The 24,770-nt window shown below is 53.1% G+C and overlaps 3 protein-coding genes across 11 annotated transcripts; 1 reads left to right on the top strand and 2 right to left on the bottom strand.

Annotated features, from left to right (window-relative positions):
* Window positions 1-173: 173 nt before the first annotated feature.
* On the bottom strand, window positions 174-3,067 carry Hirip3 (HIRA interacting protein 3). Of its 4 annotated transcripts, none has more exons than XM_090357952.1 (7): window positions 3,044-3,067; window positions 2,576-2,696; window positions 2,366-2,480; window positions 1,078-1,937; window positions 816-984; window positions 630-728; window positions 174-551 (listed from the first exon to the last, which is right to left on the bottom strand). In XM_090357952.1, the coding sequence occupies exons 2-7, from the start codon at window positions 2,579-2,581 to the stop codon at window positions 388-390; spliced, it is 1,413 nt and encodes a 470-aa protein (XP_090214078.1). In that variant the 5' UTR covers window positions 2,582-2,696; window positions 3,044-3,067; the 3' UTR covers window positions 174-387. The 4 variants fall into 4 exon arrangements, with proteins under 4 accessions (XP_090214078.1, XP_090214075.1, XP_090214076.1 ...); XM_090357949.1 differs by lacking the exon at window positions 3,044-3,067 and adding an exon at window positions 2,969-3,034; XM_090357950.1 differs by lacking the exon at window positions 3,044-3,067 and having other exon boundaries at window positions 2,396-2,480; window positions 2,576-3,031.
* A 511-nt stretch (window positions 3,068-3,578) lies between these two features.
* On the top strand, window positions 3,579-13,515 carry Ino80e (INO80 complex subunit E). 4 transcript variants are annotated; one of them, XM_090357959.1, is made up of 8 exons: window positions 3,658-3,837; window positions 3,995-4,065; window positions 4,221-4,273; window positions 7,650-7,725; window positions 7,813-7,924; window positions 8,287-8,403; window positions 12,316-12,407; window positions 12,953-13,036. In XM_090357959.1, the coding sequence occupies exons 1-7, from the start codon at window positions 3,757-3,759 to the stop codon at window positions 12,385-12,387; spliced, it is 582 nt and encodes a 193-aa protein (XP_090214085.1). In that variant the 5' UTR covers window positions 3,658-3,756; the 3' UTR covers window positions 12,388-12,407; window positions 12,953-13,036. The 4 variants fall into 4 exon arrangements, with proteins under 4 accessions (XP_090214086.1, XP_090214085.1, XP_090214083.1 ...); XM_090357960.1 differs by lacking the exon at window positions 12,316-12,407 and having other exon boundaries at window positions 3,579-3,837; window positions 12,953-13,515; XM_090357957.1 differs by lacking the exon at window positions 12,316-12,407 and having other exon boundaries at window positions 8,284-8,403; window positions 12,953-13,515.
* Window positions 13,516-13,539: 24 nt separating this feature from the next.
* Doc2a (double C2 domain alpha) lies at window positions 13,540-18,605 on the bottom strand. 3 transcript variants are annotated; one of them, XM_090357956.1, is made up of 11 exons: window positions 18,267-18,605; window positions 17,457-17,730; window positions 17,061-17,140; window positions 16,851-16,925; window positions 16,617-16,726; window positions 14,975-15,101; window positions 14,814-14,873; window positions 14,571-14,734; window positions 14,388-14,469; window positions 14,201-14,297; window positions 13,540-14,102 (listed from the first exon to the last, which is right to left on the bottom strand). In XM_090357956.1, exons 2-11 carry the CDS (start codon window positions 17,719-17,721, stop codon window positions 13,957-13,959), a joined length of 1,206 nt encoding a protein of 401 aa, XP_090214082.1. In that variant the 5' UTR covers window positions 17,722-17,730; window positions 18,267-18,605; the 3' UTR covers window positions 13,540-13,956. The 3 variants fall into 3 exon arrangements, with proteins under 3 accessions (XP_090214082.1, XP_090214080.1, XP_090214081.1); XM_090357954.1 differs by lacking the exon at window positions 18,267-18,605 and adding an exon at window positions 17,917-18,074 and having other exon boundaries at window positions 17,457-17,733; XM_090357955.1 differs by lacking the exon at window positions 18,267-18,605 and adding an exon at window positions 17,917-18,074.
* Window positions 18,606-24,770: the final 6,165 nt, after the last annotated feature.

Below are 24,770 nucleotides of genomic sequence, written 5' to 3'. Positions count from 1 at the left end.
AAGCTAGGGGAAGGCTAGGAGCCACACCATTAGCCAATAAGGCCTGGTGGCAGTCAAGACAAGGTCTGGGGACTGGGGAGCCAGTGAGCAACTAGACCTCTGGCTCCTGGCAGCAGTGGCTTATCTTCAGGTTATTGGTCCCCAAAATACAAGCGATAAGAGTGGGAGATTGGTTCTGATGAAGTGATTACAAACATTCCTTTATTGAGTCTTTAAAAACACTGTAGACAATGGACAGAGCATGTGAATACAAATAATGTACCTACACTATTTCTGGGAGTTTGTCTTCTCTGAAGGCTGCTTCCTGCTCTGCAGGCTCAGAAGAAGTGCTGTGTACACTTTGCACAGGTGGCAGAAGGACCCTTCCTGAAGGGCAAGGGGTGGGGCTCAGCTACTCTCTCCATCGCTGCTGATGATGCCACGCATATGGGACCAGTCTGGAGGTGCCTGACGGGGCCCATCTTCCTCTGAGTCTAGGGTCCGACAGTATAGCTCCCCTTGGGGTGTTGGTTCTCCTGAAGGGTTCCAGGCTGTGCGTCTACGTGGCCGGCCTGGGGGCAAGGAACAAATCAGTTATCAGTCAAACCTTTTCCTCTCCTGGGCAGAAGGAAAACAAGACCCTCCCTCACCTGAGCCGCTGATGATGTTAGCCATGTCCAGTGATGCTACCTCAGCTTCTTCTTCCCGTTTCTCCTTCAGTGCTCTACACTTCTCTAAGGAAGGATTGCCTGTGGCAGGAGTAGTTCATGAGCTTCTCTCCTCCCACAAAGCCCAGGCCTTCCCTCTTCCAGCCTCCAGGGCACACCTCACTTTACCCTTCATGCCCAGGGCTTCCAACTCAGCACGGAGGACATTCAGACGCTCCTTGTGTGAGCGACAGGAACCCAGAAGCTTCTTGTAGTTGCGATGGGCACCACAGGCCCGAATGTAGCGTTTTAGCCTCGTCACTGCGGGGTGGTCCTCTCCACGGCGACCAGAGCCAGCCTAACAAGGAAGAAGCAGCTGAAGGCCAAGCCTGCTGGGCTGGAGTTGGGGTCTCCCTCTCGGGGTGGCCTCCCGCCCTGTCTGCACCCTCACCTTGCCGCCTTTGGTCTCTGGACTCCCATCTGAGGAAGAAGAAGAGCTTCGTGTCCTGCCTTTCTTGGAGTTCTTTTTGGAAGAGCGGCTCTTTCTCTCCTCCTTGGGACTTGTCCCTACCTCACCATCACTCACCTCCTTCTCTGTGTCACTGTCCTCACCATTGACACTACCCGATTTGGTTGTCTTTGTAGTGCTTGGAACAGTTGCTAGCTCCGCGTCACTGTCTTCATCTTCACTGCTTCCACTATGTATTCTATCCTTACATGCAGTCCTGTCCACACTCTTTGTCTGCACCGGAGGGTCTGGGTTATCCCCACTGTTGGCTGCCTCTTTCTCCTCTTCCTCACTATCCCCCAAGTCTCTCACTAGTGTCCCTGCCCTGCTTTTTTGCTTACAGTTTCTTCCTTTCCATGCCGACCTTTCCCCATTGGTTGTGGCTCTGGACTTACAGACATCCTCCTCCTCTTCCTCCTCCTCACTGTTCTTTTTTTTCTTGGCTAGGATCTCCTCTGCCTCACTTTCCCCTTCACTTCCCTGGTGACTCTTTGCTTCTCTATGTCCCCCTGCCTTCTTTGCTTTCCTCTGGACAGGTTCTTCCTCACTGTCCTCACTATCTTCCCTGGCCTGCTTCTTGGCAGAGGGCTTGCCTGTTGCCTGCTTTTTCTTGGTCCCAGGTTTCTTCCTGGTCCTGCCCTCGCTGTACTCCTCATTGCTTTCTGATCCTCTCTTTGCCATCAGGTCCCTCTGTGGTTCTTCATCGCTGCTCTCAACTACTTTCTTTGAGGCTCCAGTTGGATTTTCCTCCTCCTTGGCTGGGGATGCCAAGCAGCCTGGGCTGGAGGCTGCAGAGCTGGGCTCTAGAAAGGACATAGGATTAGGATAAATTGCCTCTTCTCTGGAGATGGAGGGAAAGTCAAGGGGAAACTTAAGTTATCCCTCCACATTCTTGGTTCCCGACTCGCCTCACCTCATCAACTAATGCTATAGGCCATAATGCATGCACTACAATAAATACCTTTTGAAGAGGGCACCAGTAGCTCACCCCATAATCTCAGGAGGCTGAGATATCTGAGGATCGCAATTCAAAGCCAGTCCAGGCAGGAAAGGATATGAGGCTTATCTCCAATGAACCACCAGAAAACTGTAAGTGATGTTGTGGCTCACAGTGGTAGAGTGCTAGCCTTGGGCAAAAAAAAGCTCACGGACAGTGCTCAGGTGCTGAGTTCATAACCATCCATCAATCAATGTCTTGAATCCACGAAAGGGGGGGAGAGGGTACACTAACCTGACTCAGAATTAAAGCGAAATCTTTTACTTGCTGGGTCCCTGCAGGAGTTAGGTGACCTCTTCAACTTCTTGGTAAGGTCTAGCTTCTCGTCCTTCATGGTGGAGTCATCTGCCTGTATGTGCACATCGGGCAAACACCCCATGATTATGTCCTGCCCCACCCCTCAGCAACAAACCTTGCCTCCCGAGCCCAGGTTAGTGCCCACACCAGCATCTGCAGTAGCTCCTCCTCCACCAGCCTCTTCAGCACCTGCTTCTCCTCGGGCTCCAAGTGGTCGCGGCCCACGTGGGCCAAGTACTTCTGCCGCACGATGGAGTGTGTGGTGGTGCTAGAGAGACAGGTGTCAAGACTAAGTCCCAGGCCGGGAGTGTGGCCTAGCATGCACGAAGACCCGGGTTCGATTCCTCGGTACCACATACATAGAAAAGCCGGAAGTGGTGCTGAGGCTCAAGTGGTAGAGCTCTAGCCTTGAGAGAAAGCCCAAGGACAGTGCTCAGACCCTGAGTTCGAGCCCTGGGACTGGCAAAAAAGAAAAAAAAGACCTTAAGTCCCAGTGGGCCCTCTCTGTCCACCCAGCCCCAGCTCTAGTCTCTCAGGCACCTGAGGTCAGGTCGGCCTCTGAAGAAGCTGCGCGTGAACTCCCGTATCTCACGCTCCCGCGCCATTTTGCCCCACCTGGGATTGGTGTCTCCCGCCTTTCCGGGGGGTGGGGGGGGGGGCGCCGGTCCGCGCGCTGGCCGCCAGCTCGCGCACGCGCACCTCGCAGCACTCCGGGGCGCTGCGCGGGCCGTTGGACCTGGGGCGCGGACCTCTGAGGCTCAAGACTTTGCCGGGCAACACTGCCTTCCCCTGGGCAGTTGGCGGGCCTCGCGGGCCTGCTCCTTAGGAGAGCGTCTCGTCTTCGAAAGTTCTTAGGAAACAATTGGGCGCCGGCAGCCCTTGAGAGCAACGTAATCAGCTCGCGACGCGGCCATCCTCCGTGGTCCCGTGCGCCCGCGATGCTGCTGTTATTTCCAAAGGCAGAAGAGGAAACGGAGTCCTCGCCGAAACGTTAGGATTCTCGGAGGGACACCTTGACGGGGCAAGCCGCTAGAGCACCTTTCGAATCAGCCACGGCGCCCTCCGACGCCCGCCATCTTTGTGACGTCACCTGCCGCTGCCGCGCCGTCCTCCGCGTAGCCACTGGAAGCTGCGTTCTTTTCCCAGTCTTTCCCGGGGGTGGGGTGGGGGGGCGGTCCGTACGCTCCCTGCGCGCGGGGCACGCTGGGAGTTGTAGTCGGATGGGCCCGGCCTTGCAGAGTCCCCGGAAGTGGCCGCGTGAGAGGCCGAGCTGAGCCGGTTCGGGATAGCGGGACTCCGGGTACTGGGACACTGCTCCGGAGCAGGTCATGAACGGGCCGGCGGACGGTGAAGTGGACTATAAGAAGAAATACCGGAATCTGAAGCGGAAGCTTAAGTTCCTCATCTACGTGAGTGTGGGTGTCGGGAGGTTGTGGGAGTGCCGAGGCCTGCCGCTGAGAAGACCTCAGTTTACCCATGTGGAAGGGGGGGGGCTCGGCTCGGCTGTCCTCTAGACCTCTTAGCCAACCGCCCCCGGCTAAGTGCCCGCCCCTACCCGTGTTACAGGAACACGAGTGCTTCCAGGAGGAGCTCAGGAAGGCGCAGAGGAAATTACTAAAGGTGTCCCGGGACAAGAGGTGAGACCCGATGTGGGGATCCAGCTGGCCCAGTCCTGGCATAGGACCCTAAGTACATGGACTCTTAGGATCCAGTGAGCCTTCTAGAAGGGACAGGGGCTCCCAAGACCGATGCCGAGATGCAAATACTCACACTCTTCCACCTCTTCCCTCAGTTTCCTTCTAGACCGACTTCTGCAGTATGAGAACGTGGATGAGGATTCTTCCGGTGAGCGGGGTCATGAAAGTTTAGAACACAAGGTTCCTGGCACTTCAACAAGTCTTGGTGCCTTGGTGCAGCCTCCAATGGCACTTAAACCTACCTGGTTGTCTCTACCATTGTGTGTGTGTGTGTGTGTGTGTTGATATTGGGGCCTGAACTCAAAGCCTGGGTGCTGTTCCTTTTTTTTTTGCTCAAGGCTGGCCAGTTAAGCCACAACTCCACTTCTGGTTTTTTAATTGAAGATAAGAGTCTCATGGAATTTCCTGCCTGAGCTTGCTTCAAATCTGAATCTTAGATCTCAGCCTCCTGACTGGTTAGGGTTGCAAGGATTGCAGGCATGAGCCAGTGCTCCACTTCATTCTGGTACTTTGTAAGCTGTTTTTTTTCCTCCTTTTAATGCTGATCAAACTGACAAATTGATTTCATGACCTCTAATGAAACCCACAGTTTGAAAAGGTAGAAGATGAGCATTTGTAAGGCTTTTGTGGGTAGGTATCACATAAAATAACTTTATACTGCAGTCCCTTTAACTATTGGTATAAAGCTGTTATGGAGCAAATAAGAGTTTGCTTTTGTTAGTAATGTTTTGAGGTACCACATAATCCCCATTATTTAATTAGTATAGGTAAAGCTAGAGAAATTGGAAGAGTACATAATCTGGTCATGCCATCCCCCCAGCACAAGGTAAAGAGAGGGCTCTAGGAGGGCTTGCAATGAACTGTCCCTGAGGGGTTCTGGAACTAACTTTTCAGAGGACATGTTCAGTTTGCATGTACATTCCTGTAATCCCAGGGCTCTGGAGGCTGTGAGTTTGCAAACAACTTGAATTATATAAGGGGAACCTTGTTTCAAAAATGTATGGGAGAGGGTTGGGGTGGGGAGGCTCAAGAGTTTGGCCTAATGGTAGGGTACTTGCCTAGCATGCACAAAGACCTAGGTTCAATTCCTTTGTACCACATACACAGAAAAAGCCACAAATGGGGCTGTGGCTCAAGTGGTAGATCTCTAGCAAAAAAAAAAAAAGTGTCAGGCTGGGCGTGGTGGCTCAAGCCTGTAATCCTAGCTACACTAGAGGCTGAAATCTGAGGATCCCAAAAAGCCAGCCATGACACGGAAGTCCCTGAGATTCTTATCTCCAATTAACTACTAGAAAAGGGGAAGTGGGGCTGTTGCTCAAGGGGTAGAAGTAGGGTGGTAGCCTTGAGCTGAAGAGCTTAGGGACCAGGCCCACGGGTAGGGCTAGGTAAGTAAGGTTGAGCTGAAGAACTCAAGCATACCACCCAGGCTCAGAGTTCGAGTTCCACAACTGACCAAAAAAAAAAAATGTGTCAGGCGCAGGCTGGGAGCATAGCCTAGTTGTAGAGTGTTCACCTAGCTTGCACGAAGTTCTGGGTTCAATTCCTCAGTGCCACATACTTGGGAAAAAAACGGAAGTGGCACTGTGACTTAAGTGGCAGAGAGCTAACCTTGAGCAAAATGTGTCCAAAGACAGTGCCCATGGGGCTGGAATTTGACCTAGTAGTAGTGTGCTTGCCTAGCATACACAAAGATGCAGATTCGATTCCTTGGTGCCACATACATAGAAAAAGCTGGAAGTGGTGCCGTAGATCAAGTGGTAGAGCACTAGCTTCAAAAAGCTCAAGGACAGTGCTCAGGCCCTGAGTTCAAGCCCCAGGACTGGCCAAAAAAAAAAAATCACAAAGGCAGTGCCCAGGCCCTTCGCTTAAGCCCTAGGACTAGCCCCCCCACACCAAAAAAAAAAAAATTGTCAGGCACTGATGGCTCTCACCTATAATCCTAGGTACTCAAGAGGTTGAGGGCCGGGAGTTTGGCCTAGTGGTTAAAGTGCTTGCCTAGCATGCATGAAGACACGGGTTCGATTCCTCGGTACCCCACATACATAGAAAAAAGCCAGAAGTGGTGCTGAGGCTCAAGTGGTAGAGCTCTAGCCTTGAGAAAGTCCAAGGACAGTGCTCAGGCCCTGAGCTCAAGCCCAGGACTGGCAAAAAAAAAGAGGTTGAGATTTGAGGTTTGTGGTTTGAAGCCAGCCCAAGCAGGGAAATGTAGTATCTCCAATACAACTCCCAAAAGTCCAGAAGTGTATCTGTGGTTCAAGTGGTAAAGCACTACCCTTGAGTGAAAAAAGATCAGGGGGCAGCACCAGGCCCTGAATTCAAGCCCTGGGACTAGCACATTCATGTTCCCCTCCCCAAAAAAGAAACCCAGAATAATAAAAACAGAAATTGTTGGGGATAGTATATATTGTGTATAGCCATTATTATGTGTGTGAATGATAGTGTTTCTAGGTAGAAATACTGAACTTTTTTTTGTTGTCCGTGAGCTCTTCAGCTCAAGGCTAACACTCTACCACTTGAGCCACAGTGTCACAGCTTTTTCTGTGTATGTGGTACTGAGGAATCGAACCCAGGGTTTTGTGCATGCTAGACAAGCACTCAACCACTAGGCCAAACGCCTGGCCCTGAACTTTTTTGAAGAAGGAGGTCAGCATAATGTAAAGAGTGAAGTTTTGGAGAGATGAATATAACACAGCTTTCCAAGCATGACCAAGCATCATAAAATACAACTCTCCTGAGAGGCCAGAAAAGTTGGTTGAGGGCACTACAGGCAGTGTGTGGCACCATCAGGAAAGGTGTGATCAGGTTTATCTTGTAGGTTGGACTGTGGCCTGCTATGGGGAACTTTTTTCCTGTCGGTGCCCATTTGGGAATCCCATCATTTGTGGACCATCAGAATAACCAATCTAGGCAGATAACTTTCGGCAGCACACAGATGAATCAGTCCTGTCATGTACTTAATAATTTTATGGCCCTTATGAGGACCCCGGGCCAGACACACGTCCCTCCCCCTACCTAGACAATGGGTGGCAGGCATTAATGTGGTGGCCTGACCTTGTGGTAGTTGGAATGGGGGAATGGTAGGTAAAAGGATAGGTTTGAGGGATGGATTTAACAATCCCAGACACAAGACAGTGCAGTGAAGCAGAGGTAAGATTCACAGCCGTGAACAAGGAGAGAGGCATACAGTGGTCAAGAAGTCACACACATTGGTTCGGTTCATGTCCTAACCCCAAGCCTGGTTTTCTGGCAAGTAGAAGTGATGCCCTCCTTACCTTCCTCCTTGGACGGTATGAATCCCAAATGAGCTGTGAGTAAGCAAGCCTGGCATACAGTATGTGCTTAGCAAACAAGTTATGGAGGACTAGGGAGTGGGTTGTAAAAAGTAGGGGTACTGCTGTCTCCCCCAGAACTGAACATGTGCATGCATGCCATCTGGGAAGCATGCTTCCTTTCTATCATGTTGTAATCACGGCTCTCTGAAGTCCATGGGACCTAGTCCACACTGACCAGCCCGCCTCCCACAGACTCAGATGCCACCGCATCCTCAGATAACAGTGAGACAGAGGGGACACCCAAATTGGACACGCCAGCTCCCAAGAGGTAAAAAGCCAATGTTCTTGGTTGGGGGTGGGGAGACCTGGCTCTTCTGGCTGCCTCTGACCTCACCCTCCTGTCCTTTGTCTATAGGAAGAGAAGCCCTCCGCTAGGGGGAGCCCCCTCCCCCTCTAGCCTCTCCTTGCCTTCTTCAACAGGGTTTCCCCTTCAGGCTTCTGGGGCTCCATCCCCATATCTGAGCTCGGTGAGTAGGACCAAGGAGGGGAAGTGGAGGACTGGTGTGGGTGTCTGGACCAAGAGGTTAGGCCTTGGGGTGAAGCTCTGGAGACATCTGGCTGGGTGTGGCCAGCAAGCATCCATGGAGGGTGTGAGGCGGGGCTGTCTATTTCTCTCCCATGTAGGAATCAGGGACAGACATGCCTGAGGAGAGCAAACCCAGGACATGGTCCTGCTGCTATCCCGCCGCTCTGTTCCCAGGAGCCCTGGAGCCACACTCATTACCATCTCTTTTGTTTTTCCATTCTTCCTCCTGTGTGCATTTCTTCCCTTCACCCCTCATCCTGACCCACTCCATTTCCCATCTCCACTCCCCATCCCCACCAGCAGCTGGCTTCCCCTCCTTACCCCCCATTCCCTTCTGACTACCTGGCCCTGCAGCTGCCCGAGCCCAGCCCCCTGAGGCCCAAGCGGGAGAAACGGCCCCGCCTGCCCCGGAAACTCAAGGTACCCTGATTTGGGGATGCTAGGGAGGGGTGCAATGGCAGGACAGCCGTCTGAGGGAGGCTCAAAGTGGACTGGGGTGTCTTTCCAGGAATCTTGAAAGATGGATTTGGGGTCATAGGAGAAGGGACTTAGGAGCCAAGCAGGCACCTTTTGGAAACATACGGCCAGCCTTCTGGGTCTAGGAATGAAGAGACCCGGGGTCCCGCCTGTGTAGCATGGCCAGATTGCACATGTTTGCACAGGTCATGAGCCCTGTGCGATGCCAAGCAGCCATGAGGCAGCCAGGATTGTGGGATACAACCTGACCCGGTTCAAAGCCACAGGACTTAGGCCAGGTACAGAAGCTCACACCTGTAAGACCAGCTATTTGGGAGGCAGAAGTAAGAAATGTTGCTGTTGGAGGCCAGGCAGGGCAAAGATAATGAGTGAAACCTCATCCAAATCAATAAGCTGGTGCCCTGTGTGTCTGACACTACAGCCACACCAGAGGCATAGGTAGGAAAATCTTCATTTGAATCTAGCCCCAGGTAAAAAGAAGAAAAGTAACATGCAGAATGGACCTGGGCAGGAGTACTACTCAATTGGTAGAATTGCCTACCAAGTGAGGGGGAGGTTCTGAGTTCAAACCCCATTGTTGCCGGGCCTGGTGGCTCACACCTGTAATCCTAACTACTCAGGAGTTTGAGGTCTGAGGAACAAAGTTCAAGGCCAGCCTGGGCACTAAAGACTTATCTCCAATTAACCACAAGAAAAGTATAAGTGGCACTGTGGCTCAAGGGGTAGGGCGGAAGCCTTGAGCTGAAGAGCCGAGGGACAATGCCCAGGCCCAGAGTTCAAGCCCCATGACTAACAAAACAAACCAAACCAAAACAGTGTTGCCACTTCCAAACAGAAAGGGGGCAGGGAACGTTTATATTCATGTACATATATGTATATATATATACACGGATAGTCAGGTCTTGTAGACTCTGTGTCTGTATCGTGGGTGACCAGACTAGATGAAACCAAGCCTTGGTGGAACAGTCAACTGCACAGCAGCTCCTGAGGATGCTGCAGTTCCATGGTGAACAAAATAGGCAGAACCCTTGCCCCCCAAAGCAAGTGCAGAAGATGCGATGAGCAACAGGTCCTGGGGGAGAAAGCCACAAATGAGGCAGGAATGGAGCCTCAGAACAAGTGGAGCTATTTAAAGTGAATGCTCTAGGGTGAGGCTTACAGAAAATGATGACAAGAGAAGTCACGTAAGTAGGATACTGGTACAAGAGACTGAGACCTAGATGATTGAAGTTCGAAACTAGCCCAGACAGAAAAGGCCTGAGACTCATATCCAGTAACCAGCAAAGGGCCAGGAGTAGGGGCCTGGCTCGTGTAGTAGTGTCAGCTATGAAGGAAAAGATTGAGAGAAAGCTCAAGGCCCTGAGTTCAGCCCCAGTTCTGGCACAGAAAACGAAAAAAAGAAGGAAGGAAGGAAAGAAGGCAGGCAGGCTGTGCTGTCTGGTAAAGTTTTCTATCTGGGATAGCAAAGCAAACATGAATGTTTGGCTTCTTCAAAGAGCTGGCGAGGAGGGAGGAGTGATGGGAGAACCAGTCAAAGCACCTGAGGAGACTTTGGCTGCAGCCTGAAGGAGCATGAGCTGCACTTGTTTGTTATGTGGCCAAATCCAATTGTGAGAGGAGCCCAGAACCAAGAGCTTGATGGCATCCAAGTCAAGATGGCTGTGCAAGAGAGACCTCAGGAAGCCCAGCTGTGGTGGAGAGGGAGTAGACCACCAGACCAGATGAGCTTCTGAGAGGCAGAAGAAAACTAGTAGTAGTAGGTAGTAGTCAGGTTTTGCTGGCACTTGCCTATAATCCTAGCTAATAGAGCCTGAGATCTAAGGATCACAGTGTGTCACAGAGTCTTTTTCTCCAGCTTAAAAACAAAACAAAACAGAAATGGAGGTATGGTTCGAGTAGTAAAGCAAAAGAAGCAAGCCAGAGCTTGAGAGACCCTGAGGTCAAGTTCGTACCGAAGAAAAAGAAGAGGAGGAGGAGGAGAGAAGAGGAAGAAGAAGGATGAGAAGGAGAAGGAGGAAGAGGAGGAGGAGGAGGAAAAGCAAAGACTGTAGTGGAGCAAGTTCTGGAAGGAGGATGAGTATATGGCCTTGGAGGCCCTGTGGAAATGCAAGTAGACTGCTGTGTATGTGGGCCTGGAAGTCCTCAGCACAGAGAGGAAAGGAAAGCTGAGCATAGAACCCTAGGAACAGAGAGGCGGAGCCCGCCTAGGACACAGCTTTTATTAGCTGGACAGTTCTCGGGCCTCTGAACCCAGAAGCAAAATGTGAGGAGTGTGGCTTCAGGGAGCTCAGCTGTAGAGTTTTAGCCTGGCATGCACCAAGTATGAATTTGATCTGAAAACAAAACAACAACAAAAAATCAGAGTGATAGTCCTGGTTCTGCTGAGGGGATTAGAGCAAAGTAGATGGGAAAAAAGTGACAAGGCAACAAGGAACACAGTGAACGGTGGCTTGACATAGCATGGGCCGATGGAGCTTTCTACTTGATGCAGTGTCTTGAGATCAAGGGAGGTGGGTCAGGAAACTAAGCTGAAGCTGCACAGAAAGAGAACAGAGCTGGGTGCTGGTGCTCTCACCACTCAGGAAGCGGAGATCCGAAGATCGAAGATCTAAGCCAACCTGGGCAGGAAAGCATATGAGTCTCCTTATCTTCAGTTAACTAGGAAAAAACATGGAGGGCTGGGAGTTTGGCCTAGTGGTAGGGTGCTTGCCTAGCATGCACAAAAGACCCGGTTCGATTCTGCAGTACCACATTCATAGAAAAAAGCTGAAAGTGGTGCAGAGGCTCAAGTGGTGGAGCTCTAGTCTTGAGAAAGTCCAAGGACAGTGCTCAGGACGTGAGCTGAAGCCCAAGACTGGCAAAAAAGAAAAGCATGGAAATAGAGCTATGGCTTAGGTGGTACAGCATCAGTCTTAACAAAGAAAGCTAAGGGATTCACCAGCACGTAGGCCCTGCATTCAAGCCCCACTACAAGAGTTGGCAGGAAAAAGGTAAACAAGTGAGGGTGAGGAAATGAGGTTCTTTCAGAAACAGAGCAGGACCAGGCGCTCACCTGAAGTCCTAGCGACTCTGGAGACTGAGCTCTGAGGATCATGGTTTGAAGACAGCCTGGATAGGAAGATCTAAGATGCTTCTCTCCAGTTAACCATCAAAAAGCCTTATGTGGAGCTGTAGCTCAAGTGGTAGAGTGCCAGCTAGGTCAGACATTGGTGGCTTATGCTTGTAGTTCAAGCTACTAAGGATGCCGAGACTAAAGCACACTGGAGCAGCAAAGTCTATGAGTCTTTTATTTCCACTTAAACATGGAAATGGTACTGTGGCTCAAAGTGGTAGAGCTCAGGGACAACACTTAGGCCCTGAGTTCCAACTCCAGGACTGGTACAAAAACAAAAAAAAAACAAGTCAGGTCAGGTACGTCTTTGATCGGGGGGCGACTGTGAGCACCACACATAGGTATTTGCTGTCCCTCATGGCACATCGGGATACTACTGCCTAGTGGGGATCTGGCAAGTCTGTTCCTTAAGCTCCTATTTCTGAGCCTCAATTCTCACCTGGGATATACGACCCCTCCTCCTATCCATGATAGTCAAGGAAATTGGAGATGTGACAGAAGTCAGCTGGCACACAGTAGGTGCTGCGTTTGTGCCCATAGCATGAGAGCTGTGTGGATCTGTGAGAAACTACAGGTGGATCTGGAAGGCCGGGCAGGACTGAGGTTGCTTTCTAGCCTCTGAGGACAAAGCAGGACCGTGTGAGATAGAGAAGGATGCTCCAGGTGGAGGGCTAGCCTGTGGTCAGGCGCACTGCACTGCTGTCCCTCAGCGGGGGAGTGACATGCTCAGGTTTGTGTTCTAGAGCGATCACTCTGGCTGCAGTGTGGAGGAGGAGCTGGATCTGGGAGAGGCTGAAGGCAGGGAGTCCAGTTAGGAGGCTGGTACCTAGCACAGGTGAGCTGAGAGGAGGGCCTGGCCGAGGCCGGCGGCTGCGGGGATCCCAGGAGGGGCCCGTGGTCCAAGTTGTCATAGAAGTGTCTGGGGGAGGGCATACAAGCTGCCCAGGCTCCTGGCTCGGGTGGCCTCTGGTACTCTGTATTGCCTGGGAGACCCTCCTCCAGGCCAGAACCCCCTCAAGAGGAGGGAGAACAAGCCAGTGGCGGCAGGTGGTACCTGAGGTACCCAGAGGCAGGAGGTGGCACTCCTTGCTGGCTTTGACTCTGGCTTCAAGCACTGCTTCCTAGAGAGAGCCCAGCCTTTTCATTGGTTTCCTGTCCGACCCTCCCCACCCCCCCCTCCCGCTCATCTCGCCTCCATCACTGCCCTTATACCCAGGCACTTGTTAGCTTGAGACTGAAGGGGCTGAGGTGGGGTCAGCCCAGCCCACAGCGGTGCCCTTCCCCCCACCCCCAGAGCTGACTTGAAAGGCCATTCCCAGCCTCCCAGACACCCCAGACCTCACTGACATGTCCCCCCTGTGTTTCTTCCCTCTGCTACAGATGGCTGTGGGACCTCCTGACTGCCCTGTGGGCGGGCCTCTGACCTTCCCTGCCCGGGGTCCTGGGACTGGGGTTGGGGCGGCCCTGACCCCCCTGCCCCCTCCTAAGATGCCCCCCCATACCATCCTGAGCACCGTCCCTCGGCAGATGTTCAGCGATGCGGGCAGCGGGGACGACGCCCTGGATGGGGACGATGACCTGGTGATCGACATCCCGGAATGACCAGCCAGTGCCATGTGCTGGGCCCTGCTCAGCACCCCTCCCTGTGCCAGCACAAGAGCCCAACTTCCTCAGAGGTGTTTATTGATGCCCAGTTGCCATGCTTCGGCCACTGACACGATCAAAAAAGGCGTAAACATGCACAGTTGTCCCCCAGGAAGGGGGCAGGGCCCTGCCCTCACATTCTGGCCCTGCCAGGGGACAGGTATTTGAATGAGTGGCCAGGAGCATCTGCCATCTCTCAGGGAGGCAGAGGCCCTGTGGTGGCTACCCCCCCTTAAAAGGGCAGCTGTACAGGGCTAGGACCTTTTTTTTCTTCTTTTAAATGAAGATTCTGTATTAAAGGACTGGCTCTTTTTTTTTTTTTTTTTTCTTTTCTTTTCCCCCTTCCCTCCCCCCCTTGTACTTTTTTCTTTTGGAAATCTCCAGACCTCTCCTAATCCGACCTCCTCCCTGTCGGCTGGGGGTCGGGGCAGCCTGGAGAGGCAGGAGAGAGGCAGCAGGGTGGGCAGGCAAGGGGGGGGGGGTAGATGGGGCCAGCAGGACTCCCTCCCCGAGTGCAGGGGGGTGTTTTGCATATTTGCAGGCAGGAAGTTTGCATATGTGGACATAGATCTCCCCAGTCCCTTACAAGAAGACAGACCCACGGTCACAGAGACTCTCACAGAAATAAGACAGGTAGTGCAGCGCAGAGGCATACGCCTCATGTAAACGTGCAACACACTCGTGCGGAGGTTGGGTACTGGACCCTGCCCAGGGGGCTTGTGGTGGGCAGCGCTGTCCACTCAGGCCGAGGGGAGAGCACTAGCCGCTGGGGGCAGCTCACTGGTCAGGGTGTGCCAGCGTTCCAGGGCTGTGTCAGGCCGCTGCAGACAGTCACTCCAGTGCCTCCGGGCCTCTCCTCGGGCACCTGGCCCCAGGGACACGCCACCTGAAGTATGAGCAAGATGGGGGGGGCCAGTCAGCACCCCGTTTTCACTACAAAGGTAGTGCACTGCCCTCCCTCTGCACCGGAGGAGCCGTCCTCACCTATGAAGTCGTTGGATTTGCCAATGTCGTAGTCCCAGACTGTGACTTCCAGAGTCTTGGTGGCTAGGATGGAGAGCTCCATCTCATAGAAAAACTCCTGAGGATGACACGAGCCACAGCTCTCCCTTGAGGCCCCTGCCAGCCCTGCCTCAGACCACCTCCACTTCCAGGCCCTTGCGTGGGTTACCTCATTAAATTCTGGGTTTAGAGTCTTCTTCTTCACGCATGTCTTATGCTTGGATTTCTTATCCACATCGGGTCTTAAGTACCTGGGGGAGAGGCAGGAAGCCACGTGCTTACGGCCACTGGGCAGGGCCACTGAGGAAGTGCTCTGGGTCTGGCCTCCCTGGACAAGACCGTGGGGACTCACGTCTTCACATAAGGATCAGAGTAGCCGTTGACGTCCATGGCAGCCAGGTGGGCACAGCGAATGACGCCCACCAGCAGCCCCCTGCGCCTTGAGTCGTAGCTGAGGCTCAGCAGGATTCGCCCTCGCTCTTCCAGCAGCCCAGGGCCCTGCTCAGCCTGCTCAATCTGCAGGAGACAAACACAGAGCTCATGCTGGCTCTTGCACCATCTCCCACCCAGATAGGATGACATTCAGGTGTCTCACCTCCTTCAGGTAACAGGAGATGCCCCTCAGTGCCGCAGACATGGAAGAGGGTGAAGCCAACTGAAGGGTATGGAGGGAAAGAAGGTTCTAGCAACCTCATCCACTCCCCCTCCCCAACCAGGAACCCTTTCCCCTGACAGCCCTGCGTAGCCCACACGGACCGGGACCTGACGCTCAAGGCAAATGTTAAAATGCTTCTTCTGTGAGGGCTTGAGGCGACGGAGGGGTACTCGGATCTCTCCAATGAATTCGTTGTGGCTCAGCTTATCCTCATCACACACAGAGATCCTGGTGAAAATCAGCAGAGTGAGCACCCCTGGTATCAGGACCCTGCCCTGGAGTGAGAAAGATCCTACGGACCACTCCCAGCTCTGCCCTCACTCTACACCACTGTAAGATGGGTGAGGGCTTGATGGATCTTCCCCAAGCTCTCCCAGTCCAGCCAGGACCCGCTCAGGCCTGGGAGCTTGCTCCCATTCCAACTCCAGTGCTAGATGTGGCCACAGATGGGCCAAAAGTGCACCCTGTCCTTTCCCACTAAGAGCCAGAATGGCAAAGCCATCACCTTGACTTCCCCCCGGCCCTAGCTGCCACTGGCTGCTATGGAGGTAGCTATGCTATGGAGGCCTATCAAAATCCTGCCACCAGGATTGGACACCAGTGGTTCACATTGGTAACCCTTGCTACTTGGGGAGCTGAGATCTGAGGATCATGGTTCAAAGCCAACCTGGGCCTGAAAGTCCATAAGACTCTTATCTCCAATTAACCACCAGAAAACCAGAAGTGGCATGGGGGCTCAAAGTAGTACATCTCTAGCCTTGAGCTGAAGAGCTTTAGGGACAGCACCCAGGCCCAGAGTCCAAGCCCCGTGAGAGATAAAGAAAAAGAAAAATCCTGCTACTTAGTACCTGTGTAACCTCAGGGGAGGCAAGTCACCTCCCTGACCCCAAGTCCTTTAGGGAATGTGGAAGAAACTTCCAATGCTGCTGTGAGGGTCAAAAAAGAAAGAGTCTTCCCCTGGTGAACTCTTGGTTACTTGTGGGAGATGAGGCACAGACTTTCTGGTGCCTGCCTCTGTCTCTGAGCCTCCTCCTCCAGCCTAAGGTAATTTCTGTAAAACTGTGTGACTTCCTAATCCTTAACACTCCCCTTGAACCATCCTCTCCTGACTGCTCCCTCTGCTGGCGCAGTAGCAAGTTCTTTGGCCCCCAGTGACTCCTTTCGTCCTTAGATTTATGAGAGGCAAGGGGACAGGACCACGGACAGGCCTTAAGGCATGCAGGTCTGACTTAAGTCAGGGGATCTGGGAAGGGGGTTTCAGTGACCGGAGAAAGCTTATACACGCAGACTGGTACATATCCACTTGAGTCACACCTTCACTTTCAGCTTTTTTTTTTTTAATGGTTAATTGGAGATAGGAATCTCATGGATTTGTCTGCCCAGGGTTGATTTTGAATCTCAGTCCTCAGATCTCAGCCTCCTGAGTAGCTAGGATTATGGGCATGTGTCACTAGCGCCCAGACACAGAAAGCTTCTAAGGAGACTGATCTTGGACAAGGGCTAGCAGAGAGGAGCATTCCAGGTGGAAGAGGCACTGCAGGTAAAGGTACTACACAGTCGTATAACTAACAGAGAAGTTAGTCCTCTCTGGAGAAGCAATGGGACAGCCACGTCGGTTACCACTGATAATTTATGAGCATCAGTGAGGAAGCCCCTTAATGGGATAGACAAGAGACAAACCAAAATGGGTTACAATGGCAGCTGCACTAGGAGGTGGTGGGGCGGGGAGGGGCCCTTCCTTACCTGAGCACCTTGTGAGTAATATCGTCATCTGTGATTCCGCTGTATGTCAGATCCTCGTTCCACACAGGATTCAGCGTGTTTCTCTGAGTCTTTGTTTTGAGCTTATTGGCCTGAGGAGGGGTAAGGATGAAGGGTTTTAATGCATCTTCTCCAGGTCCCCAAAGCCTAAAGGTAGAGACTGGAAGAATCTAAGACAGGCTTATGCAGAGCCAACCCAGGAGAGAGAAGCCTTACCTTGCAGGCTCCAGGCAGAAGATGCAGTTTAACATAGGGGTCAGCCAGGCCATTGAAATCCATGGGCTTGAGGCCCTGGAGGAGAGGAGGGTGGCACAGAGAGGATGGTGGGCTGTTAGCCCAGCTCCCTCACTCCATAGGGCTGGATCCCCCACTGATGGAGTGCCAGGGGGAGAAAGGAAAGATGCAGGGGCTGGGGGCAGGGCCCACCTTGGCCCTGAGGATTCGGCAGTGCAGAGTGCAGGAAGCCTGATCATAGAGGAGGTCGAACTCCAGTGTGCCCAGAGCAGCTGCAGAAGAGGGAAAAATGGGAGTTTCTTATATGCCAACACATGGGTGAGATGTGTGACCAGCACTGGATGCAGGCAACCAGGCTGCCAGAATGCGCCGAGAGGCGTGAGCGCTCGTCTGGGTCCCTGGCTTGGCCAACTGGGGCTGTGTGGGTGGTGGAGTGTCTCAGCAGAAATATTGAATATCGAGCCTTGCTAAAGCTGTCATCTCCACCCGGATTGCAGCTGTGTGGCAGCGGGGACGGGCCCTCCCCTCCCCCCAGCACACCCAGCCAAGGCTTCCTGCCCAAACCCTTTCACGCTCCCCCAGACTCACTGGTATCATCTGAGTCGTAGCTATCCACCTCGGCTCCATCCTCAGGCGTCGTGGCCCCAAGGAGGGCAGCCGGGGGCGCCAGAGCCAACGGGGCCAGGTGGGTTGGGGCTTCCCCACGGCCCCCACCGCTCCCTTCGGGCCCTGGGCCTCGGCGAGGGAAGTAGTCGGAGATCTGGCGGATGGGCCGGATGGGCCCGGGGCACACGTTGATGGCCATGTGCTCCTGAATGCTGACGGTCATGCGGTCGCCCCTGCGGCCCCTCATGCAGCACCCCTGCTTGGGGGGGAGGGGGAGCGACTGATTCCTCACACCCACGGGGGAGGGCGGGCGGCCAGAGGCCTGGGCCCAGCGGGAGCCAGACACCCCCCCCTCCCCACCCCGCCTGGCTCCTGGGGCTGCGCTGCCGTGCCAGCAACCAGATCGTGGTCCCCATGTCACCTTGCCTATTTGCCTACCTACCTCTGAAGTGGCCATCTATCATCTTCCCGGCTCTTTTCCTCCTCTCCTGGCTCCACTCTGTCCCTGAGCCCCGCAGACCCCCGGAGCGCCTGGGGGTTCGCACCTCGGTGGCTCGGAGGTCTGGCCGGCCTTTGATCCGGTGGGGTGTCCCCCGTGCCCTCTGAGACCCTCCCTGGGGCCCCAGGATCTGCCTGCCTGATCCACCCCCTTCCTCGCCTCACCCCCGCAGCCCAGGCTGGGGGGCCCCTCGCCTCGGATGCTGTCCTCCTGAGCGTGGCTCCCCCCACCACCACCCCAGCACCTCGGCCTCCGCGCCCGCCCTCGCCCCCCCGCCGGCCCAGCCCCTGCACCTGTGTCTGCGCCTCCAACAGGTGCCCAGGCTCCGGGCAGCGGCCGACGCAGGCTGGGCGGCGGCGGCGGCGGGGTGGCGATTCCCGGGGCGGCGGGCGGGCGGGCGCAGCGGAGTCCGGCTGTGCGCACCGCGCGCGGGGAGGGAGCGCGGAGAAAGTGCGGGAGGAGGAGGTGAGCGGGGTGCGGGCGCCGAGGCAGCCGGCGGGGGCGGGGGGCGGGAGGGGGGGACTCGAGGGCCACGCGCCCGCCGGGGCACTCCGGGGCGCACGGGTGCACCCCCCGGACACGGGTGCCCGCGCTCACACACACACGCGCGCGCGCGCGCCCGGCCACCCGGGCTGGGCTGGCACACACTCGTGTGCACACGGACTGCCTGCCGCCCACGGCTAGCCCGGGCACTCTCGTGCGCACACGCCTGTGCCCACGTGTGCGTGCGAGCTCACACCGACGCAAGACCCGCGCGGGCACACTCACACGCCAACTTCGCAGACACACACCCGCCGCCGCCACGCGGGCTCCCTGCGCCACCGCGAACCGGCGGCGAGAAGTGCCCGGGGTTTCCCAACTCCTCCCGGGAGCCCCAGGCCGCCGCCCCGCGGAGCCCCCAGCCTCCCCTTCCCTCCCTCCCTCCTCGCTTTCTCACTTTCCCCTTCGCTGGCGCCTTGGTCTCCAGGGCCGGACCACCAGCCTAGTTGCCATGACGACGCTGGCTCACCCCCCCCCACACACACAGACACACGCCCTCCCTGCAGAGCTCACTGACTGGGAGGGGTGGAGGGCATCTGTCCCGCCTCTTGTCCGTAGGGGCGGGGCCTAGAGGTCCGCAGTGACCTGAGGGGGGGGGGGGGACCTGCCAGGCCCTGGCCTGGCATCGAAGGGGGTCATCAAACCCATCTGGGGAATCTCACAGTCTGAGGAAGAGAGGGAGCCCCAGAGCAGCTGCACCAGGCCTCCTCCCTTTGGCCACTCTCCATGCAGCGCAATCAAGCACCCAGACTGGTGTCTCCTCTGGGATTCGCAGCTCCATGGGGCACCCACCCTCACCCCGGCTGATTGTGGGGCGAAGGAAGCCTCGGGCAGGGAGGGGCTGAGAGTTAGGCCCCCCAGGGCTCTGCAGTTCTGGTGAGCTTCCTGCCATGCACTCACCCCTAGCCGACAGTCTTCTCTCTCATTGGCCGCAAACCTGTCCTCAGCAGAAAGAGCAAGCTCAAGCCTCTGGGCTTTACCTCAGGCCCCTCTTCTACCTGTAGACCAGCTCTTCCTTCAAGAATCATCCAAGTCAGCTGTTCCTAGCAGCCTTCCTGGAACTCTGCAACCCAGCTTTCCCTTCCCCTGGACTCCTCAGCTCCTGGACAGCCCTGCTGAGTTTTGTCTGGGCCTGTTTATGTTTGTGTCTCTCCTCCCTATCAGGGAGTTCTGCAGAGAGTCGGGCTGATTCATCTGAATCCCTACCTGCCCTAGACTGGGGCTGGTACTGCTAGGACTTAAGAGACGGAAACATGGTTGCATAAGAATGGAAATGTATATGTAGCACTGAAATGGTTAAGGGGCAGTACACAGGTGGCTCACACCTGTAATCATAGTTAATCAGTTAATCAGCTGACATCTGAGGGTCAAGGTTTGAAGCCAGCCCTAGATAAAAAAGTCAGAATTATCTCCAATTAATCACCATAAAAAGATAGACTGGAGCCTGGCACGGGGGCTCACGCCTGTAATCCTAGCTGCTCTGGAGGCTGAGATCTGAGGATCACAGTTCAAAGCCAGCCCGGGCACGAAAGTCTGTGAGTCTCTTATCTCCAATTAACTTACCAGAAAGTCAGAAGTGGGGCTGTGGCCTAAGGGGTAGGGCAGTAGCCTTCAGCTGAAGAGCTCAGGGACAGTGCCTAGGCCCAGGGTTCAAGCCCCAAGATAGACAAAAAAATAAAATAAAATAAAGATAGCTTGGAATTGTGGCTCAAGTAGTAGAGCAGCAGTTATGAATGAAAAAGCCAAGCAAGAAAGTACTGAGTTCAAGCCCCAGTACCAGCACCAACACAAAATGAACCCCCCAAAAAAGGTTAAAGATTGGGGGTATCTCAGTTGGACTCCCACAGAGCCTGGGTTCCATCCTTAGCACTCCAGAAGAAAAAACTTCACAGATTTTTGTGATGTGATTTCATGTGTTTGTGTTTCATCCTCTTTTTTTTTTCTTCAGTACTGGTACTTGAACTCAAGACCTCACATTTGCTAGGTATGTGCAAGTACTCTCTCAGGCCATATTCTGAGCCTTCCCCCACCCCGCCCCCTTAAAAAATAGATCTATTTTTGCCTGAGGCTGACTTGGGCAATGATTTTTCAATGTAGGCCTAGGAGACATACATTGAAAATTAGGCATGCGTATGCCTGGCTTGTTGATTGAGACAGAGTCTCACTTTCTCTCCAGGCTAGCCTCAAATCACAATCCTCCTAAGTAACTGTGATTTCTAGACCTGAGCCACTGCATCTAGTCCTTCAAGGTTCTGTGTGTGTGTGTGTGTGTGTGTGTGTGTGTGTGTGTGTGTGTGTGTGTGTGTGTTGGTTGTGGGGCTTGAACTCTGGGCCTGGACGTTGTCCCTGAGCTCTTCAGCTCAAGACTACCACCCTATCCCTTGAGCCACAACACCACTTCCGGTTTTCTAGTGGTTAACTGGAGATAAGAGTTGCAGGGACTTTAGTGCCTGGGCTGGCTTTGAACCTCGATCCTCAGATCTCAGCCTCCTGAGTAGCTAGGATGTCAGGCGTGAGCCATTCTAAAAGATGAGAACAACTGTAATGTCAATGCGTGCGGGCTGATTAGATCAGTTCTATCATGATTCCCTCCTCCTCCTCCTCCTCCTCTACATCCATCCTCTTCTGTCTCTTTCTCCTTTCTTTTCTGTGCCTGTACTGGGTTTGAATTCAAGGCCAGGGCACTGTCCTTTATCAACTTCACTCAAGGCCGGCACTCTACCACCTGAGCCAAGATTCCACTTCCATCTTTTTTTTTTTTTTTTTTTTTTTACCAGTCCTGGGCTTGAGCTCAGGGCCTGAGCACTGTCCTTGGACTTTCTCAAGGCTAGAGCTCTACCACTTGAGCCTCAGCACCACTTCTGGCTTTTTTCTATGTATGTGGTACCAAGGAATCGAACCCGGGTCTTCATGCATGCTAGGCAAGCACTTTAACCACTAGGCCAAACTCCCAGCCCATCTTTTTTTTTTTTTTGCCAGTCCTGGGGCTTGAACTCAGGGCCTGAGCACTATCCTTGGGTGTTCTCAAAGCTAGAGCTCGATCACTTGAGCCAGTGAAACGCTTCTGGCTTTTTCTATGTGCTACCAAGGAATCAAACCCGGCTCTTCGTGCATGCTAGGCAAGCACTCTACCACTAGGCTATGCTCCCTGCCCCACTTCCAGCTTTTTGCTGGTTAATTGAAGATATACGTTTCATGGCCTTACCAGATCAAGCTAGCTTTGACCTTCAGCCTCCTGAACAGTTAGGGTTACAGGCATGAACCACTCGTACCCCAGCTTATGACACAATTTTTAAAATATTTATTTTACTGTTATTATAAAGGTGATGTACAGAGGGGTTATAGTTACGTAAGTCAAGGAAGGAGTACATTTCCTTTTTAGACAAATGACACGACAGCATTTCAGTGAGATAGCATGCAGCCATGAAAAGGGAGGCTTTTCTGTCCCCAATCTCATCTTCTTGTATAAAAAGCAAGATTAGGAGCAGCACATTTGGAGTGTCGAGTGGCGATGTGAGGGAGGGAGCAAAGAGCTTATATGTGTTTGCTTATTTGTGCATAAATTATTTCCAGAAGGCTGCATGAGAAGATGGTAACTGTGGTATTTTCTGAGGAGGTTACTGTGGGGTAGGAAAAAGTATGAATGAAAAACCAAGATTTTGTTTTCAACACATGTGTGTTTATGTTCTCTCTCTGTTTTGTGACCTATGCCAACGCATATACGTGCTGGGTGCTGGTAGCTTGTCCCTGTCATCCTAGCTACTCTGGAGACTGAGATCCAGTGGATAATAGTTTGGCACCGATGACGGGCAGAGAAATCAGAAGGACTCTTCCGTTCAATTAAGCAGCAACAAGCTGGAAAGTAGAGATGTGGCTCAAGGGATAGAGTGCCAGCCCTGAGCGGAAAAGCAAGAAAAGGAAAACCGGAAGGGAGAGGAAACAAGACAGATGTGAGGTTTCTATGGGAAATTAGACAAGCGGTATTTATTTGTGGATTGCCAGGTAAGAGAGAGAGAGAGGGGGGTCTGAGATATGAGAAAAATTGCTGTGTTGAGCAGAGCATCTAGAAATAAAATGATGGTTGATTTCTGTGTGGGTGTGTGGGTGACAGTCCTGAGACTTGAACTTGGGGCCTGAGCATTGTCCCTTAGCATTTTTGCTCAAGGCTAGCACTCTACCACTTGAGTTACAGCTCCATTTCCAGCCTTTTGAGTGGTTCATTGGAGAAAACAGTCTCCTAGACTTTCCTGCAAGGGCTGGCTTTGAACCATGATTCTGAAATCTCAGCCTTCTGAATAGCTAGGACTACAGGCATGAGCCACCACCAGCATCCAGCTACATTTTTTAATTGAAATGAAAAGACAAAGGAAGGAGCGAGTGTGAAGAAGAGATCATGAGTGTCAAGTTGGATCTGTTGAGCTTGAGATGTTTTTTGGACACCCAGAGGCATGGAGCAGGAAGCTGGATACAGGAGTCTGGAGCTCAGAGGAGAGGTCTGGGCTGGAAATATACATTTGTGAGTCACTGGCATATAGATGATATTTAAAGCCATGAGGCTGGGATGAGATCACCTAGGGAGAAGATGTAGCTAGAGATAGACCCAAGCAAGCCTGAGCTGGCAAGACGATGGTTAGAAATTGGCTTGGAGTCAGGGAGACAGAGGGACAGACAGCCTGCCGAGAGGCAGGAATAGAGAAGGAACCATCAGATTGGGTAAGTTAAGAGGTTCATCCTAGCTACGGAGGAGGCTGGCATCTGAAGATAGAGGTTCAAAGCTAGCCCAGGCAGAAAAGTCCTTGAGACTCTTCAGTGAACCACCAGGAAAATGGAAGTGAGTCTGTAGCTTGGAGTGGTAGTGTGCTAGCCTTGATCTGAAGAGCTCAGGGACAGTACTCAGGCCTCGAATTCAAGGCCCATGACCGAGCAACCCCCCCACATACCCCAAAAGAGTGGTTGAAAAATACATTAAAATAGAGACAGGTGGATGCCAAAGGCTCACACCTGTAATACTAGTGACTCAGGAGGCTGAGATCTGAGGATACCGATTGAAGCCAGCTAGATCAAAGAGATTGTCTTCAGTTAACCAGCAAAAAGCTGGAAGCAAAGGCATGGCTCCAGTGGTAGAATAATAATCCTGAGGATAAAAGCTAAATGAGAGTGGGAAGCCCTGAGTTCAAGCCATAGTACTGATGTAAAAATCACAATGAATGTAGAGATAACAAATGTTGACTCCTTGTAGATATTGTCTGTTCTACGCTGCTCAGGGATGGTCTCCCAGCATCCTTGAAAACAGAAACTACGTCCTGGTGATTTCCCTCAAAGTCATAAATAGTGTCATCTCCCACCCAGCACAAAGCTGGAAGCACATACATTATACATTTATCTAATGATGCAGTCCATGGATGAATGGATGGATAAATTACTGTTGAACCAAAAGTGCCTTGTTCTTTCCTTTTTTCCCTTCCTTCCTTCTTTTTTTTCTCTTTCTCTTTCCTTTCTTTCTCCTCTTCCCTCTTCCTTTTTCTCTTTCTTGCTTTCCTTTATCATTTTTTTGGGGGGGTCAGTTATGGGGCTGTGGTTCAAATCATAGAGTGCTACCTTTAAGCCAAAGAAACCCAGGGGCAGCGCCCAGGCCCTTAGTTCAAACCCCAGGACCTGCACAAAAAGAAAAAAGAAAGGAAAAGGAAGGAGGGAGGGAGAGAGGGAAGGAAGGAAGAGAAAGAAAGAGAAAATAACAACTGATTGTAGTGAGTACACACACACACTCCTTTCCTGGGTTGCTGTGTGTAGAGCAGGTGGGCTAGCATTTAGGGTCCCTGAGGACGGGACACGGAAAGGACGGAGTACATCCTTGGCATAAGCCGGGCTTTGCGGCCAAGTCCTGGAACCGGGTCCTTCAGAGGCTATGCAACCAGGCCATCTGTGCATCTGTGTGGTGAAGACCAAGGAGACCCTGAAGTGTCCTTGGCTGGGGTAGGCTGAACCGAGTCTGTGACTGACAGGGCCTACCTGCCAATCAGAAGACAGCTTTCTCTTACAAGCTGAGATGGGGCCACTGGAGTGCAGATGGCTGTTGGGAAGAAAGGGGGAGGGGAGCAGGGACAAGACAGGCGACGTGGTGGGGGAGTGCCCGTGCCCACGAAGGGGAAATGGACACCCTGAGGGGAGTCTGCAGAGGCCCTGTGAGTGGGCCAAGTGACCTGCCTTGGGAAAGGCTGGGGGCTTCCTCTGACGGCCCTCACTGTCAGTCAGTCGGT

The sequence above is a fragment of the Megascapheus bottae genome, chromosome 25, assembly GCF_031878675.1.
Source record: "Megascapheus bottae isolate mThoBot1 chromosome 25, mThoBot2.hap1, whole genome shotgun sequence".
Taxonomy (NCBI): Eukaryota; Metazoa; Chordata; class Mammalia; order Rodentia; family Geomyidae; genus Megascapheus; species Megascapheus bottae.
This window is presented reverse-complemented; position numbering and strand designations above follow the sequence as displayed.

Excerpts from the sequence above, each read along its gene's own strand:
- Ino80e (XM_090357957.1), top strand. The coding sequence starts at position 3,757 with ATGAACGGGCCGGCGGACGGTGAAGTGGACTATAAGAAGAAATACCGG. Across the intron at positions 3,838-3,994 it reads AGCTTAAGTTCCTCATCTAC|GAACACGAGTGCTTCCAGGA; the intron begins GTGAGTGTGGGT and ends CCCGTGTTACAG. Across the intron at positions 7,925-8,283 it reads CATCCCCATATCTGAGCTCG|CAGCTGGCTTCCCCTCCTTA; the intron begins GTGAGTAGGACC and ends CATCCCCACCAG.
- Doc2a (XM_090357954.1), bottom strand. Across the intron at positions 15,102-16,616 it reads ATTACTCACAAGGTGCTCAG|GATCTCTGTGTGTGATGAGG; the intron begins GTAAGGAAGGGC and ends GATTTTCACCAG. Across the intron at positions 14,298-14,387 it reads TAAACCCAGAATTTAATGAG|GAGTTTTTCTATGAGATGGA; the intron begins GTAACCCACGCA and ends TGTCATCCTCAG.
- Hirip3 (XM_090357949.1), bottom strand. The coding sequence starts at position 3,033 with ATGGCGCGGGAGCGTGAGATACGGGAGTTCACGCGCAGCTTCTTCAGA. Across the intron at positions 985-1,077 it reads CAGAGACCAAAGGCGGCAAG|GCTGGCTCTGGTCGCCGTGG; the intron begins GTGAGGGTGCAG and ends CTTCCTTGTTAG. Across the intron at positions 729-815 it reads GGAAGCCCTGGGCATGAAGG|GCAATCCTTCCTTAGAGAAG; the intron begins GTAAAGTGAGGT and ends CTCCTGCCACAG.